Source organism: Vigna unguiculata, chromosome 7 (genome assembly GCF_037176805.1).
Source record: "Vigna unguiculata cultivar grain cowpea cultivar isolate G323 ecotype 2 chromosome 7, ASM3717680v1, whole genome shotgun sequence".
NCBI classification, from domain to species: Eukaryota; Viridiplantae; Streptophyta; class Magnoliopsida; order Fabales; family Fabaceae; genus Vigna; species Vigna unguiculata.
The window spans coordinates 38,515,507-38,532,882 of NC_140798.1; the positions used below are offsets into that span (position 1 = coordinate 38,515,507).

General features: G+C 26.2%; 1 protein-coding gene across 2 annotated transcripts; it reads right to left on the bottom strand.

Annotated features, from left to right (window-relative positions):
- Positions 1–5,389: 5,389 nt before the first annotated feature.
- LOC114190232 (mRNA splicing factor, thioredoxin-like U5 snRNP) lies at positions 5,390–9,552 on the bottom strand. Of its 2 annotated transcripts, XM_028079034.2 has the most exons (6): positions 9,416–9,552; positions 8,437–8,572; positions 8,162–8,319; positions 7,620–7,686; positions 6,138–6,176; positions 5,390–5,848 (listed from the first exon to the last, which is right to left on the bottom strand). In XM_028079034.2, the coding sequence occupies exons 2-5, from the start codon at positions 8,566–8,568 to the stop codon at positions 6,156–6,158; spliced, it is 378 nt and encodes a 125-aa protein (XP_027934835.1). In that variant the 5' UTR covers positions 8,569–8,572; positions 9,416–9,552; the 3' UTR covers positions 5,390–5,848; positions 6,138–6,155. The 2 variants fall into 2 exon arrangements, with proteins under 2 accessions (XP_027934835.1, XP_027934834.1); XM_028079033.2 differs by lacking the exon at positions 6,138–6,176.
- Between the last annotated feature and the right edge of the window lie 7,824 nt (positions 9,553–17,376).

Below are 17,376 nucleotides of genomic sequence, written 5' to 3' on the forward strand. Positions count from 1 at the left end.
CTTATTACACAAAAAGTTTTATTTTATTTTGGTTATTTACTTTAGAAAAGTAAAGCAGACTTAAATATGCGACTCTTTACATTAAAGAAATATAAAAGTATAGGTTTTGGTTTGCAGGGAAGGCCATGATGATTTGATTCTCTTAAGCACGGGTCTTAATTATTTTTATTAATCATAAAAAATGCATCTTATGCTTCAAACTCAAATCCAAAAGCCATTCATAATGAACACTTTCCCAACATATATTCACCTAACAAATAAATGAATAACGTGTTCTTTTTTATATATAATTTAATTATAATATTTGAGTAAAATAATTATCTGTTTATTAATAATTAACTTTATATATAACATTTGTTTGTGATTTCATATTTAAATGTTATTATTATTGTTATTATTATTATTATTTGGGTGGTGGTTGTTTGTTTTTACCAAATACATGAGAATTAAATCATAACTGTTTACCAACATTTGACTAATTAAACAAATATTTAGAGAATGTTGTAGCAATCAGCTTACCTGTGAAAAGTAATCTTAAATTGGAATTAAGGTTACGAACATGGTTGATGCATTCAATTTTGTCCATATGTAACCATTTTTTTTTTAAATTTGGTATCAAATATGGATAATTCCCATTTACATATTTTTTACTTTAAACAGAATCAAGGTTTACGATGACCATACACTTGCCGTAGAGATTACGTATTTTTTTCTTTATTCCTACGTATTGCTACTGCATACACGATAGTTACTAAACCCTAATCCTCCTCTGTTTCTATCTTTATCACATATATAGTAAAAATATAATGATGTTATCTTCTCACTAATCTCTCATTTATTTATGTATCAAAAGTGAATTTTATTTCATTAAGTATTATTTTTTTTATTAATAAATATTAGTTGTTAGTATTTTATCATAGTTGAATTCAAGACTCTCTCATTCTTTTTTTCAAATCCTTCAAATCAGTCTTATATCTTTCCATGATAGAAAGAGTTGAACTGACAACCTTTCAAACCCTTTCTTTTAACTTTTATCAATAAGTCATCCTTATAGTTTCAATACATATCATATTTCGTATACGTTAGAAATTAAGTTTTACAATTTTTTACAAATATATTTAAATAAAAACAAAAATATTTGAAAAAACGACACTTGGAAAGAATATTATGGAGCAATGAGTTACACAGTATATAGAGTCATAATCTATGCACTTAAAACTTTGAACAAGATACACAATGGTTTTCTGTACTAGTTAATCACTCCAACAAATTTTATTTATTCTACTGATTCAGACAATGTAACTTATTATTTTTAATTTTATTTTCCTCGATCCGTTAAATTGGGCACTACATCTACCAAATAAAAATTTTATATAATTGCTTTAATTTATTAGAAGCTTAACTTGAAGGGTTTGACAAACAAATTGAGTTGCTGTTTTTGAATGTTTGATTATGAGATCAGATTCTATCTTGAATCACAAGAATTCATGTTTTGAATCGTTTTGGCTTCTTCACTTAATCACCTATTTCTTAATTTTTTATTAAATCCCATCTTTACAAGGAAACGTCTTGTTAGAGAAAATAATTTGATTCTGTTGTTTTATTAGAAAATTACTTTCTCTATTATTTTATGAGAAGAAAAACAGTTGTGTATGAAGCAGCCTTAAAAAGAAAACATTATTTTCAGTTTGCTCTGGGTGTCAACAATATTTGAATTCAAAATCTTGATTGGGTAGTCATAAATATTAAAACTTTTATAATAGAAATTGTTGAAAATGGAATTGGGAAGTGTGAAAGTAGAAAAGATGGAACAGACTTTATTGTGAAACTTATTGGTTGGAACCAAGTTGGGCATGTCGTGGGGTCCAAAACAAAAATAAAAAGTCCCACTTTTAATTTTTGGTATGGCTTTTAATTTCTTTGCTTTTTGGCTGTTTTTAATTGGAACTATTTAAGGCTAATTTGTATTTATGCAACTCTCTTGTTCTTAAGCTGGAAGATTCAAAGCACTCAAAGTGGTGGGGGCTATGAAACATGAAAGCTTGTCTCTTATTGGATAATTATGGATATGTAATGACTAATTAGAATAATATAATATAAAAAAGAAAAACACAAGATAAAGAAACTTTTTTTCCATATAAGTATAAACATTCTCCATATTCCTCCCCACCACTACAAAGTAAAATGAAACAAAGAAGTATAAGTGTTAACGTGAATTAATCCAACTTATATGAGTTGATTTATCACAGTTAAAAAAATATTAGTTCAACATAGTTTATTGATGAATTAAAAATTTTGCAATTTGATCCAGGTTGGTGGATTAGTGAGTTGATTAACTTACTGTTTTTTTAATAATTTCTTTTATATATTTATTGGATTACAATAAGAATGAATTAATTTTTAATTTATTTTTTTATAATAATAAAATTAAAATGTTTATCTAATTATTGAAATATTATTATAAAGATAATAGTTAAATATTAAAGTATTAACGTATATAATCTGACAAACAAATTAATTAAACATTTCAACTATTCAAATATTATTGATCAACATTATACTATCTAAAAATATGAAATTGTGAACCTATATAACTAAAAGTTGTAAATAATTATAACAAAAAAATTGAACAAAAAAAAAATTGTAAAAAAATATTGGTGAATTAAGTGAATCAACCTACCTTCGAGACTCGAACCCGTTTAACTGGTGAGTGAAGTGAGTTGGATTCCGTTCAATCCACTTTTAAAAAAGCTAATTTTTTTCTCAACTCAACTTTATTCAAACCCGTGATGAACTGAACCCTAAACCCTAAACCTTAATTCACATATTGAAACTCATATTGACATCTGCAGGGAAAAAAGTTCACTCTCATAATGTTACAACATAATTAATCACCTAATTAAATTAAGTAAAAGGGTCTTGAGAGAACCTAATGCATTTAAATATTTAATCTGCTTTTGTGACTATGATATTGTATGGTGCCAGATAGCCAAATATGTAGAGCTGGTTCTTGTAAAGCATAATTTGACACGTTAGTCATATAATTTTAATTATAATTTAATCCCATCTCATGAGTTGTCACTATTTTATAAATAATAATACAGGCTGTGTAGACATTGGGCCTTAATTTTTAGCACTTGGAGCAATTTGAATGTATATAATTTTACTTTTTCATTATTGTTCTTGGAAATGAATAATTTAAAAAATGGTTGAAGTAATATACAATTAAAGTATTGGTTCTGAACTAAAGTCTCCCTCAAAGTGACAAATTGGGTTTTGTTTGAAGAAGTGACCACGTTGAGTTCTTAATTCGAGTCAAATTGTGTTTTGCAAGAGATACTGGTGAAAAACTAAAATCAAGTGGCAAATTTAGAATAATTCTACAATTAATTAAAAAAAATGCAAGCAATTGATGAAAAGTTCAAAGTTTTGGATTGGATCTGCATTTTGGTGATGCTTATCTATTAAATTATTACATATTCCATTGGCATTAGAATTAATCATGTTCTTTAAATTCCAGTTCTAATCATGACACCCATAACGTGACAGTTCAAGAAAAAGAATCTAGAACGAAACCACAACACGATGTAAAGCAAGAATGTTCCTTGACTTAGTTGCTCCTTGTCTCGAACAAGCACACACAACGTTGATTTATCAAACATTAGATTATCAGATCGTGAACATTTTTGTCCTTAAAAACAAATGTATATGAAGATGTTATATTGGGCCCTTCTAATTGGTTTTTAAGGTTAGTGAATCTAGGTTTTTCTTTTTCTTTTTAGAGGAGGGTAGTTTAGTGAATAATTACTTTTGCACACCCAATTTTTTGGGCGCCTCTGGGACAGTGTTTAAAATGTCTAAAATATCCATGATTTAAGTTTTCAATTTGTAGAATTAAACACGTTCTTGGGTTAATAATATATTTTCAGAACTAAAAATACATTTACAAAAAGTATTTTAAATTTCGTAGTACATAAATATATTTTAAATCACATTATATAAACATTTCCGAAGTAAGAAATACAGAATATGTTTTCGGATTATGTAATTTAGAATTTATTTTAAATTATATAATCTTAAAATGTATTATAAATTATATAATCTAAAATATAATTTTTAGATATCCATAATGCATTTTCAAGATACTAAATCCAAAATATATTTTCAAAATTTGTAATATAAAATTACAATACAAAGTGTATTTTAGAAATCCAAAATACAATTTGAATTATTCAATCTAAAATATATATTTAAAAAATATATATATTATAGATTATACAATATGTTCCTGAATTGTGTCATTCATAATATATTATTGAGTTTTGAATTTAAAATATGTAATAAATTTTGCAAATTATATTGAAATGTTTCCAATCCATGAATAATTTTAACCCTTTTTTTTGTTCACATGACGGGGGTAAACATGGTGTTAAAAGAAATACCTTAGTGAGTGGATTGCCAAATTTGGGTTGAGTGCAGATTCAATCAGAAAGAGTGGGAAACACTTCTCTTTTATCAATTTTTTTTTCCCTATTACAAAATAATCTACTTTTACTTTTAGTATCCATATTTTCTTTCTAATTTTATTCTTAAATAAAAGTTGTTAAATTAAAATTATTATTTTACCAATTTCTTTTTTATATTAACAGCTTCTCTCAATTTGACATTTTTTTAATTTAATAACTTTTTAATTAAAATATTATCTATAAAATAAATAAATTTTACATTTAAATTATAAAATTATTATATTTAGTTTTATAAATATAATAATAAAAATATTATTATTAATTTCATTATTTTTTACTATGATAAAAAAATAATACACAAACACGGACGCATGTGACACTAAGCACATAAGGAAAGTGATAGGTAGTATAGAACATATAGATATTTGCTCAGCACACACAAAAAGTCAAGGGCGATTATCTCTGATTTTGCACTTTTTAACATCTCCAATTGAGAAGGTAATGATTTTAATATCTAAACAAAACTAGTTGCAAAATGCAAAAATGAGCCATATTTGAATTGTTAATAGAAAACTTTTTATATACTAATACATTAATACATAAAACGTGAATAACTTACTCTATTTGTTTTGTGGATTAAAAGTTTATTCTAGAGAATGTAACAAAGTGGTTACATATCATAAAATGAAGTCTGGGTAAACACTTTTCTCTCGAGTTATTTTGTAAACATCCATGAAATTAAATAAAAATAATAATAAACATAAAAATAAATATATTAAAACATTGATAAATAAAAAAAAAAGGAAACCTCACATTGATTTATTTTTTTAAATTAGTTTAATTTCAATTCTCTTAATTCTAATCAAATTACTCTGATAAAAAATTACTTAATCTGACCTAATCAAGTTGATCTAATTCGATGCTTCAATAATCCATCAGTCAGTAACTTTCTTCATTCCTAAATAGGTACGTAAAGTGATCTTAATTAAAACAAAAACAAAAGCTACACTTGATCTATAATCCATAGTTGACTTTGGTAGTATCTTATACCTTTTAACTTCACCAATGTCATTCCAGACGGTATAGTCCTTCCTTCACCAACTTCTTCATTAACATAAGGTGATCCTACTTTCATTTACTAGCCAAGATGCAGAAGCTCATCTATACAAATCAGTACATACAAAAGGAAAAGAGATAAAAAGGTATTTGAAATTTTCAATTTACGCATCGGAAATTTCAAATACCCTTACAGAAGGAAGAGATTGAAGGATTGATTTCAAATTTCAGACATCCTTGTATAATATCTGAAATTTTGGTATACGTTCAGGCGGGAGAGGAGAATTAACAATTAGCTTTCCCTTCATTGCTCCCCTGAATATTGCCTGCAGGAATATATAAACAGTTTCGTGAATAACGATGATCAATACCTCAAAAGCAAAGACATCCAGATTTTGAGAATTTTACATATAATACTATTGAAAAAGAAACAAAAAAGAAAAAAACTCTATTAGAATACTGAAGTTTAAGGGCCCTTTTAGTTCTCCCTTATAACATTTTCGTGTCAAAAATTGTTTTCATAAACGATCTCATACTACCAAGGCGATGAAGGAACCGGTTTCTCATTCAAAATCTATTTTAGTTTTCCAAAGTGCTTCAAAAACAATTATTCACCTTTTTTTTCTGTTTGCTTCAACCGCTTAAGATAAGTTTCTGCAAAGTACGTTCAGATGAGTTTTTCCATAAGGATTTTAAGAGAAAAAAAATAGAAAATAAACTTGAATTTTCTATGAACTAAAATTAACTTGTGTACAAATTAAAAATAGAAATTTGAAGAAGTTGCATAAGATAGTAGTTTCTACAAACTACCGTATGCATAAACCAATTTTAACTTATGAAAAAGTCAATTTCATTTTTTTCCTTCCTATTTTTCTCTCAAAAGTTCTTATAAAAGAAGCTCATCCAGAGAGGTCCTAAAACATCTTAGAATCTGTGTTTAGACACTAACTCAGCTTCACAAAATTAACTTGTAAATTAACAAACAGTTATAGAAGTTAGCTCTGGGATAAAATGCACACCAAGTTGGTGCCAGAGGCTACAGTGAAGGCCGCTAGGTTAAAGATCACTGTGCTTCAGTTGATCACTGCCAAATGTGCTTAGAGACAAATTTTAGAGAACAGAAAGAGCTTTTGGAAACAATAAACAAACAAGGCCTAATTGTCAGCCAAAGAAAGATGTACTCAATTTATCTTGGACAGCTCCAAGAGCTAGCTAACAGCTGGGAAGATCTAAAATTTTAAATATTTAACTAACATGACAAAACAAAAACTCCCATTTTCTATCAGTTGAGAGAAGAGAACCAGTTTTCCTCGCCTTAATAGTCTAGTGGGTTTATTTCGTTTATTAAACCTTTACTGTTTTTTTCTTTATCAGTTTTTTATTCATTTTCATTAGAATAAAGCAGAAGGATGGCTCTGGTCAGTCTCTGGTAAGGAAAGGACTCATATATTGAAGGATTTATAAAGAAAAGAACGGGAAAAGTTATCTATAACAAAACTATTAATCTAGAAGCTACAAGTTCAAACACCAAAAGAGGGTAAATTAATCTAGAAGCTAACCTAACACCAAAATTGAGCTTAAGATATACAATTATCGGTCTCCTACCCAACTATTAAGACAAGAGAGAAAGGACAAGGGAAGAAAAAGAAAAATATCAAATACTTGAAAATTGAAAACTATTTACAATTGGCTAAACATTAAAAAAAAATTACAGTTAGCAGAAGGGGGAAAAAACAGCCTGACAAATGACAGTGCTCATACAATCCAGTAAGTCAATTTTAAGCATTCGGGAGTTTGACCTCCCTCCAAAAGGGTCTTCGATCTACACGTCCTTTCAATAACTTCAGACTAGCTATCAATTATAATTTTTCTCATTAAAAAGTTCAAATGAGCTCTTATGATATTTTCAAATTAAAAAATATGAAGCCAATGTTACAGATCAACGTAGGAAAGAATTAGAAAGTTAAAAATATTTGTTAGTAAAAGCATACTTCTAATTCGTAATCTTGGTTGGTTAAAAATATAATCGTGCATACAGATAAGAGATAAAAGTGAATAAATGACATTAAGCATTTAATTATAAATAAGAGTATAAACCTCGACAACATCAATGAAGTCTTGTTTTGAGAGAAAAGCACCAACCCATTTAGTATGATCAGCAGTCCTACATGTAGTAACAAACGTGTCAAAAGAATTGCTCAAAAATAATTGATACAAATCATCATACAAGATAAAACAACCCAATTATGAAGGATGGCTGAATCTCTGTTTTGTAAAACTGAAATTACAAGAGCACGATACTTTACCACTAGAACACTTTTCCAAGTTCCAACCTTTACAGAAAAAAGCTACAAAACAAAAAAACAGTACATTTACACCAACTAATCCATCTCTTACAAAACTTCACTAACCATCTTCAGATTCAATACCAAGAACTTTCAAATCAACAACACTGATAATAAAATGAAAATTTCGTCACTCTTTAAAATTGAGGAAAATTTCTGTTTCAAGAAATACCTTTCAATGGGAATGTTATTCATAAGTAAATCATCTATCACTAATTAAATGAACCAACCATGGATAAAACTCAAACGGGATGGGAGCATGGAAGCTAAAGAGCAAAAGAGTAGGGACCATACCCATAATCCATTTTCATGTGATGGGCATTGAAAAAAAACACCGTAGATGGTATCAAAGTGATGTCAAAATACTTGACATAGACCTGAATGTCCTCGGAGTCAACATCAACCAACGCCACAGTTGCAAACTTAGACACATCCCTCGCGGCCTTAGAAAGCTGTACCAACGAGAAACTACGGTTTGGAAAAGAGTGAAATTTAAGAAAAGAAAATGATTTTGAAAAAGAAACAACAAAATTAAAATGTACTGAAGAGATACAGGAAGATAAACATACAATGTGATCTTGCTGGAGACAGGTAAGGTCAGAGGCACGACCAAAACGGAGGACCACAACCTTATCGAAGGTGTCTCTGATGATGGTATCCACCTCAATCTTCTTCGACAAAGTTGTTAAGAGCTCACTCATTTTCCTTCAATAAATTTATTTAGCATTCAATCAAATTCAAGTACACTATGCTTTCGGCAAGTTTATCCAGACCAAGGTTATCAAGATCCCGAGCACGTAGAATCTTTTGATCGCATTACGTAATTTTCTTTTTCTTAAAACAAAATTTCGTATACTTTTGTGATTAGATGCATTTGATCCTAACCGAACCAATATTTTGTTGATTGGGTTGGCTTGGATTGAATTTTGAATTGTTTTTTTTTTAATCCGAACAAATCTAACTCAACAAAACATGATTAGTTCAAATTTTATTTCCTCCCAAATCTTACCAATAAGATGTCAGAGTCGTAGATAATACTGCAAGGGTGTAAACAGTACCATAAGGGTGCAAATAACAAAGTTCAAAAAAACAAATCAATTTCCCCTTTCTGCAGAACATGAAAATCTGCAGCCTCTTCCCCCTAAACCCTACCTCGTCCTCTTTTCTCTCTAACCCATACACCTCCACTATACCTCTTTTCGTCATCTTCTAACATTTAATTTCAAATTCCATTACGTCTCACAAAACGGGAAAGAGGAACACCCTTCTTATTTTAAAATTCTATTACGTATTGAAATGAGAAAAACATAAAAGAATAATACAAATTTCTGAATTTCGGTAGAACTAAAAATGATACAAGTGCTAGAAGAACGACCACAGACCAATGAAGACCAACATAATTAACAGAGGCAGAACACAAATAACTAAAATCAAAAGGCGCACCATAAACAAAAAAGAAAAATGTAAGAACAGGGCACAGAGGTGAAAAATTGAAATGAAACGAAACAGAGGAACAAATTCAGGCCAAGAAAAAACAATGAAACTTACTCATTGATGAAGAACACGAGAAAAAGCCGGACAAGAATAAGAACAAACCCAAGACACGAAGGAGAAATATATTTCTTCTCGCGTTGCGAACTGGGCTATGTCAAGATAACGGATTAGAAAACATCAATGTAAAAACGGGGCTTTGCTCTCTGCACCCCATAATTTTTAAAATAATTATTATATATCGGTATAATTACTAATTTGGTATCCATTTTGTTTGTTAAGTTCAAATTGGTCTTTGTACGTTTGTTTTGTTCAATTTAGTACTTCAGTTATTTAAAAAGATTCAATTTTGTCATCTCCGTTAGGTTGGAGTTAATACCGTGTCTGTATAGGACAAGTGTTAAACCGTAAAATTTTTAATTTTTAATTTTTTAAATTTATAAACTGTAGTTTACCGTTGTGCCACGTGATAACTTACCATCATGACATGTGACAGGGGTAATAGTTATTTTCAATTTACTAATCTATTTAAATTTTTGGTTCAATTTAATACCTCAATTCTTTAAAACAATATAATTTTATCCTTTCAATTTGAAACCAAATTAATAAATAAGTTAGTAAATTTAATAATAACTTATATATACATGTTAAAATAATTGTTCTCGATAAAAAATAATTAGTAACTCAATTGTTAAGAAATAATCAGCGCGGAATGTTGAGAGAGCAAACATGTGACATGATTTGAAGAATTTTAGAGGGGTGTAAAAGGTGATGGAGAAGGGGTGAGGATGTTAAAAAATAGAATTGGGCCAGGACAAACAAAAAGTGTTAAAAAAAACAATTTGGACTACAAGATAATATATAACCAAATAACATGGACAAAATAAAAGAAAATAAGAAGGTAAAGGAAAAGGAAAATATAGTTAAGGGAGAAATTAAAAAAAAAAGTAGGGCTAAAATAAAAAGGTAACAAAAAAACACTTTTTACCCTCATTTTATAATCTATTTTTTGAAATTTTTGAAATAAACATTATTTGTCCAGACAAAATTAACTGTTAGACAACCATTGGTTTTGTTTTTTTTTTTTCAAATCTTAATTAGTTTTTCGTATTTTCATTATTCTCACTTTAGTTATTTTTTTTAAAATATGTTGTAATTTAGTCATTTTTGTTAATACAATATTAGTGTCCTTAACTAATATGTTATAAGTCAGCACTTAGATTATTTATTTATTTTTTATTTTATTTTTTACTTTTAAAAAAATCATGTGTTAAATCACTGTCACGCAAGTGCCATATGAAAAATATCAATTTCGTTCTTATATTTGTTATTTTATTTCAATTTAATTTCATTTTTTTTGAAATTTAAGCAATTTCATCTCTCTAAATTAAAACAAAATTTAACTATTTATATAAATGTTATAATAATATTTTTATACAAATTGATATTTTTAATAAAGGTTCGTTTATTTATATTTATATTTTACATTACACTTTATTTAGATTTTTGTTTTAAAATTTTAAATAAATGTATTTATTTAAAATTATTATAAACATGTTTTTAAATTTTACATTTCAATTTATAAAGGTTTTATTTGTATGTTTAATTATTCGGATGGTACACACTTTGGTACAAGTGTGTCGATCTAGTATCCACTTTTAAAAAAATGTCAATGACATCCTAACTCTTGAAAAAAATTCTTCAATTAGGTTCCACATAAATTATTACCACCATTAATCACGTGTTATATGTCAGTGTGTGGTTTTTTTATTTTTAAATTTTTAATTTTTAATTATTTTTTTCAAAAAAAAAATAAAATGTCACGTGTCAAGTTCCTAATAGTGTCACATGACAATACAATATCACGTGTCGGTGTCACTATCATTGATCTCAATTTAGTCTTCATATATATATATATATATATATATATATATATATATATATATATATATATATATATATATATTAAAATGTGAAGATATTAGGAAAAATTCAAAAGACATCCATGCTTGTTTTTGTGACATCACACGTGTCAACTTTTGATATCATAGTCATTTATCACACATTCCTTAGGTTTGACACGTGTATGATATTTTTGTTTTGTTTTATAGTCATTTTTTCACACATATCATATTTATATTATTACATTGAATTATTTATTTTTATTTATTTTGAAGTAAATATGTTTTTAACCAAGTTTTTGAAAAACAATAACATTATTTTATTATTATATTATTATTATCATTATTTTCATAATGACAATTATTTTATTGTTATTATTTTATTATTATGACAATAATTAATATTAATATTGTTATAAGATTATTATTATTATTATTATTATTATTATTATTATTATTATTATTATTATTATTATTATTATTATTATTATTATTATTATTATTATTATTATTATTATTATTATTATTATTATTATTATTATTATTATTATTATTATTATTATTATTATTATTATTATTATTATTATTATTATTATTATTATTATTATTATTATTATTATTATTATTATTATTATTATTATTATTATTATTATTATTATTATTATTATTATTATTATTATTATTATTATTATTATTATTATTATTATTATTATTATTATTATTATTATTATTATTATTATTATTATTATTATTATTATTATTATTATTATTATTATTATTATTATTATTATTATTATTATTATTATTATTATTATTATCAACTATAAATTTAAGATATCATGTATTTGGGAAAATCCAAAAATATTATAGTTGGTTTTATGACATGTGTCGATTTTTTTTTTGTTTTTTAGTCATCTACCACATATCTCACACATATCCCCTAAGCGTGACACCGTATATGAGATTTTTGTGTTGTTGTCTAACCATTTTTCACACATCTCATATTTATATTATTATATTTTTTTCTAGATTATTCTGAAATATAACAGGTTTTTAACCAAGTTTCTGAAAACTAATAATATTACTTTTATATTTTGTTATTATTAGAGCCGCCAAAGTGGGTCAGAACATATGGACTAATCCGGTCTACCACGGATTCGGGTCGGGTTGGGTTGAAATTTTTTTACAAATTTCAGTACCTATCCGGCCCACCAAGAACCCGGCTCACCCGGGTTGAACCTATGGTGGGCCAGGTTGACCCACCAACCCACAGTGACACACATTATGTTAGACTTTGTAATAGGTTATTTTTTTAACCAAACACATTGATGGGTTGGCAAATGGAAACCTAGCTTCAACTAATAAAACTATAATTATTGGAAAAAAATATAATTAGTTTGCTGAGAAAAGTATTGCATTCAATAAAAGATCGGATAAGCCACAATAATACTTTGATCTTAGATAGTAATTTGTATTTTTATTTATTTATTTATTTTGGTTTGTATTGGAGTTTAACATCATTTTGAATTATATTGATATTGTATTCAAGTTTATTTGAATTTTGATATGAAATATAATTGTTGACTTAAGAAAAAAAAATTATATTTTTGTAATTAAGTGACCTAGTGAGCCTACCCGTTTAACCCACCAACCCGTGGTGGACCGAAATAGGTTCAAATTTTGTGAGTCGAATTGGATTGATCCACTAAGTGACCAATCCGTGGTGGATCGAGTTTGGCCGGGCCGGACAACCCATTTTGACAACTCTAATTAATATTATATTATTTGCGCGGGATCATATTTATTTATATTTTAAAAACTTATAATTATTTTTATATATTTCCTTATTCATTAATTATTATTTTCTTTTATTTTCTCAATTTTTGGTCTTAATAAATATTAATTTATTTCGTTTAGGTTAGTTATTATAATTTTTTTATTTTTATTTTTATTTTTATTGAAATTTATTATCATTATTATTATTATTTTTATCATCATTATTATTTTTTTTTTCCATTTAAAATTTGACATATGTCCATTTCTTTGATTTTTCTGTAAATACTATTTAATTGACCAATTTGACATGAAATAATTTTAACTTTTCACGAAAGAAGTTGTAAAACAGCAGGAACCGATAAGAGTGTGATGCTCTATAAAACGTCATAAGGGTAGTAATGGTTCTATTAAAAGTGTAATATATATAACTTATCAACGTCACTTTTATTTAATTTTCATATATCAACACTTTTCGATATATATATATATATATATATATATATATATATATATATATATATATATATATATATATATATATATATATATATATATTAAATTGTTTAAATTTGAACATTTTTTTGTTTGGAAATTTTAACTACAACTTATTTTATGTTTTTTATTTTTTACATGATTATTCATATTTTACCATATACATCTTAGTTTTGCTTTCTATAATTTACTACTCTAACATAAAAAGAAAAATCATACTAAAATAATATTATTTGTTTTCAATTAATTTTATAAAAACATATTTGTGATTAGTTATAGTTGGAGAAAATGTATCACCAGTTAAGAATATTAACACATCACCAGTTAAGAATCTCACCGTCTTTACTCAAAAAATTACCTTAAGAGTGTCCAAATGATGAAAATGTGTAGAATACATAAATTACTATTTCATGCTCTTTGATCCCAAATACATTTACACTTTTTAAACAAGAATAAATTCAAACCTCATAACACTCTATTACAAAAGTACAAGAAAAGAAAAGTCAAATATAAGCTTAAAATGTATTTGACTGGATAAGGAAGATGATAGACTTAAAGTTCATTATATAGTCACTAACATTCATCCCTAAGTTATTCTAGGTGATGTAGAACTTTCAAGACGTATTTTTTTTATCAACCCAATATAGTTACTTCATCTTCTTAAATTATTAAACTTTTTATTTATATATTACATTTTAACTATGCATATTTATAACCTATGATACATATATACGATATGTGTATGGGATACGATACATATACGCTGATATGTTTATTTTGAAAATAATAAGATATGACACATAATATATTTATATCAAAAAATAAACAATGATTTTTTAAATTCTCATAAATAAATTGTTTATTTTAAAATAATTATTACTGTTATTAATTTTCTTTTGATACAAATATAAAAAAAAAAAAAGTACGCAAGGCTCCAAAACTATAATCATGATTGAAAGTTATAAAACAAGAGTCTGGGCATCCAGACATATCATCATTGAAAGTTAGAAATTAAGAGTATCCAACTAAGAGTATACAAATATAATCATGTATGTGAACCAATCCTTACAATTTAAAGGCTCTTTCACTGGTTGCACTAAAATGACATCTAGTCCTTTTATTCTTTTAAGACAAAGCTTTCAAAGTTTATATGATTCGTAATCATAACAATCCAAATATCCTTCATTACGTAATTTGTTTATTCTTTTTTCTGATCAATATGAATAAATAAACTTTATTCACAAAAATTCATTTTTAATATTTCATTCTCAAGTAAGAAAATGGCATAAAATATTATGTTGTCGTATAATATAATAACATGAGATATTATTCCAAACAATAACATGACTTAATAATTATAATATAGGTTTAGTTAATTATTTAGCTTTTATATTTGGAATTTTAATTTTTTTTAGTTTCTATATTTTTTTATACAATTGAGTTATTATTTCTTAAATAAAAATAATAATTGAGTTTTTACTTTTATAAAAAATAATTAACATAGTTCATTGCGTTAAATTAGTAATAATATTATTTGAAGGTGTCCTGTATTAAATTATAAGTCTGTCCTGTATGAAAATTTAAGTCATTTTTTACTTTAAAATTTCTCTTATTTTGTTGGATTTATATTTTATATTTTTCACATATGGATTATGGTTATAGTCATGGTCATTGAGAGATTGTGGTTCCATATGATTATATGACATTAGTCTTACACATATAAGACCTTAGACACCACTTTTACACTAAAATTTTAAGACAATGTTGTTATGGGTCTTTATTTTTATATAGTGTTTAACTTTGTCTATTATATCTAATGTGAAACTTCTGACTCACACTTTATTTCCAACATATTTAAATATGTGACACTTTTCAATAAAAAATTATTTAAATTTTGACGAACTATACAATATTGATGTCAATCTAACTAAAATGACCACGTTGAACTTTTGACAAAACTAAAAACTTAATTAAATAAATAAATAAATATAACGAGGAGAAAAACGAATCAAAACCTAAAAAATAGTAATAAAGTTAGTAATTAAAACTTATAACATAACTTGCTGTCGCATATGATAATGAAAAGGTATACCACCATAACATGAGATTGAAAGAATACAGAAAATGCATTGTACTGGGGGTGAATGACACCCCACGCCAACCATTATTCGTTCATGACTTTCTGGGAATAAGTTAATGTATGTCAAGGACGGACCTTGCATGTGACGGAGGCGAGTCACGGTTACCCCATAGTTTATTTATTTTATTTTTTATATATATTATAAAATTATATTTATATATATGTTATTTTTATTATTTAAAAAATAAAATAAAAGTTGATTGGAAGAACATTAGTTAATAAAAGGATTATAATTTTTTTTTAATTTTTTCACAATGAGCAATCAAAAGAATGTGAGAGTAAAAAGAAAGACAAAGATATATAATGAGAAAGATATTAGAAATCAAAGAAATAGAAGAACCCAATCTCATAAATCCTATTATGATTTATATGGATTAAATTTATGATTTTTCCAAATTAATATAAACCTAAATTATAATTTTAAAGATTTTTTAATGAAATTGGTACAAATCCTAATTATATTTTCTATAATTTTTAAATTGTAAAATTTAGCGATTTTGTATTTTTTGCGGCTGTATATAGTAAAATTTGTAAAATTTTATGACTGCATCTTCAGCTGTATTACAAATACCTCTGCACATGGTAAGTTAGTTGAATAGTTTTAAATTAGAATAAAAGTTAGAATATTCATGTTGCTTAAATTCAATAAATTAGAACAATTAGAAATTAAAAAAATGTGAATCACAATGTAAAAATGGTTTAAATATAAGAAATAAAAAAATTTTTAATTAAAAAAATTATATATTAAAATTTAATTTGTCATCCTTATAATTTTTTCCAACTTCCGTCACTTTGGATTCCTTCAAATCTTTTACTTTTTCGCTTTACTTATTGTATACCGTGATATTTTTTATACTCAATAATAAAATCTCAATTTTTTAATATCTTCGTATTTTAATTTAAAATATTACATTATTTTATTAAAATGAGTATTCTTTAAGATTATTAAAATAACATTTTCACTTAATTATTTATATATATATAAAAGTAACTAATGAATATTTTATGATAATATTAATATTTAAACTAATAAATAATACTTTTATCTACAACAATATAGTAAGAGATTTCCTCTGTTGTATTCTGTAACATCCCAATTTCAGCATCTTAAAACTAATAATAATAGGAAGTTTCATCATAGTTCCAAAACAGATCATCCATTGCACACGGTATATTAATACAGTCTTACAAAAGATATGACTATAAAATATATCACTTATACACTTACACTAAACTAATAAGAATACACTTAATATGACCACTGCAAAAGCTCTCACCTAAAACGATGATTCCTCATCCTCCATAAGTGCCTCTGACATTGCAACCACATATGCTCCCACCGAAAAGGTGATCATCGCAAAAGGAAACATACAACACAAGACATAAACACAAAAAGCAAGGATAAACTAATCTGATTAAAGGAATCTTGCAGTTCAATTATAAACAGAAATCATGCAATCTTTCTCATTATTACCAGAATCATATAGACCACCACAACACAACACATATACATGACTTTAGACTCAATATCCGGATTATGTAAGCGACATTGGATCTCTTGGTGACGTGCACCTGTGACGGTTCCCAAACTCTGTAGAGTTTGGGCTCAAGAGGTTATCACCCAACCACTCTCAGGGTAAGTCCCCTTCGCGTTTAAGACTGATCGGGTCCAAAGACTAGGACCTCTTGCTACTCCTCACGACATAATC

Coding starts and splice junctions, on each gene's coding strand:
- LOC114190232 (XM_028079033.2), bottom strand. CDS start 8,568: ATGAGTGAGCTCTTAACAACTTTGTCGAAGAAGATTGAGGTGGATACC. Junction 8,320..8,436: donor GTCTCCAGCAAGATCACATT/GTATGTTTATCT, acceptor TCGTTGGTACAG/CTTTCTAAGGCCGCGAGGGA. Junction 5,849..7,619: donor ACTTCATTGATGTTGTCGAG/GTTTATACTCTT, acceptor ATATTCCTGCAG/GCAATATTCAGGGGAGCAAT.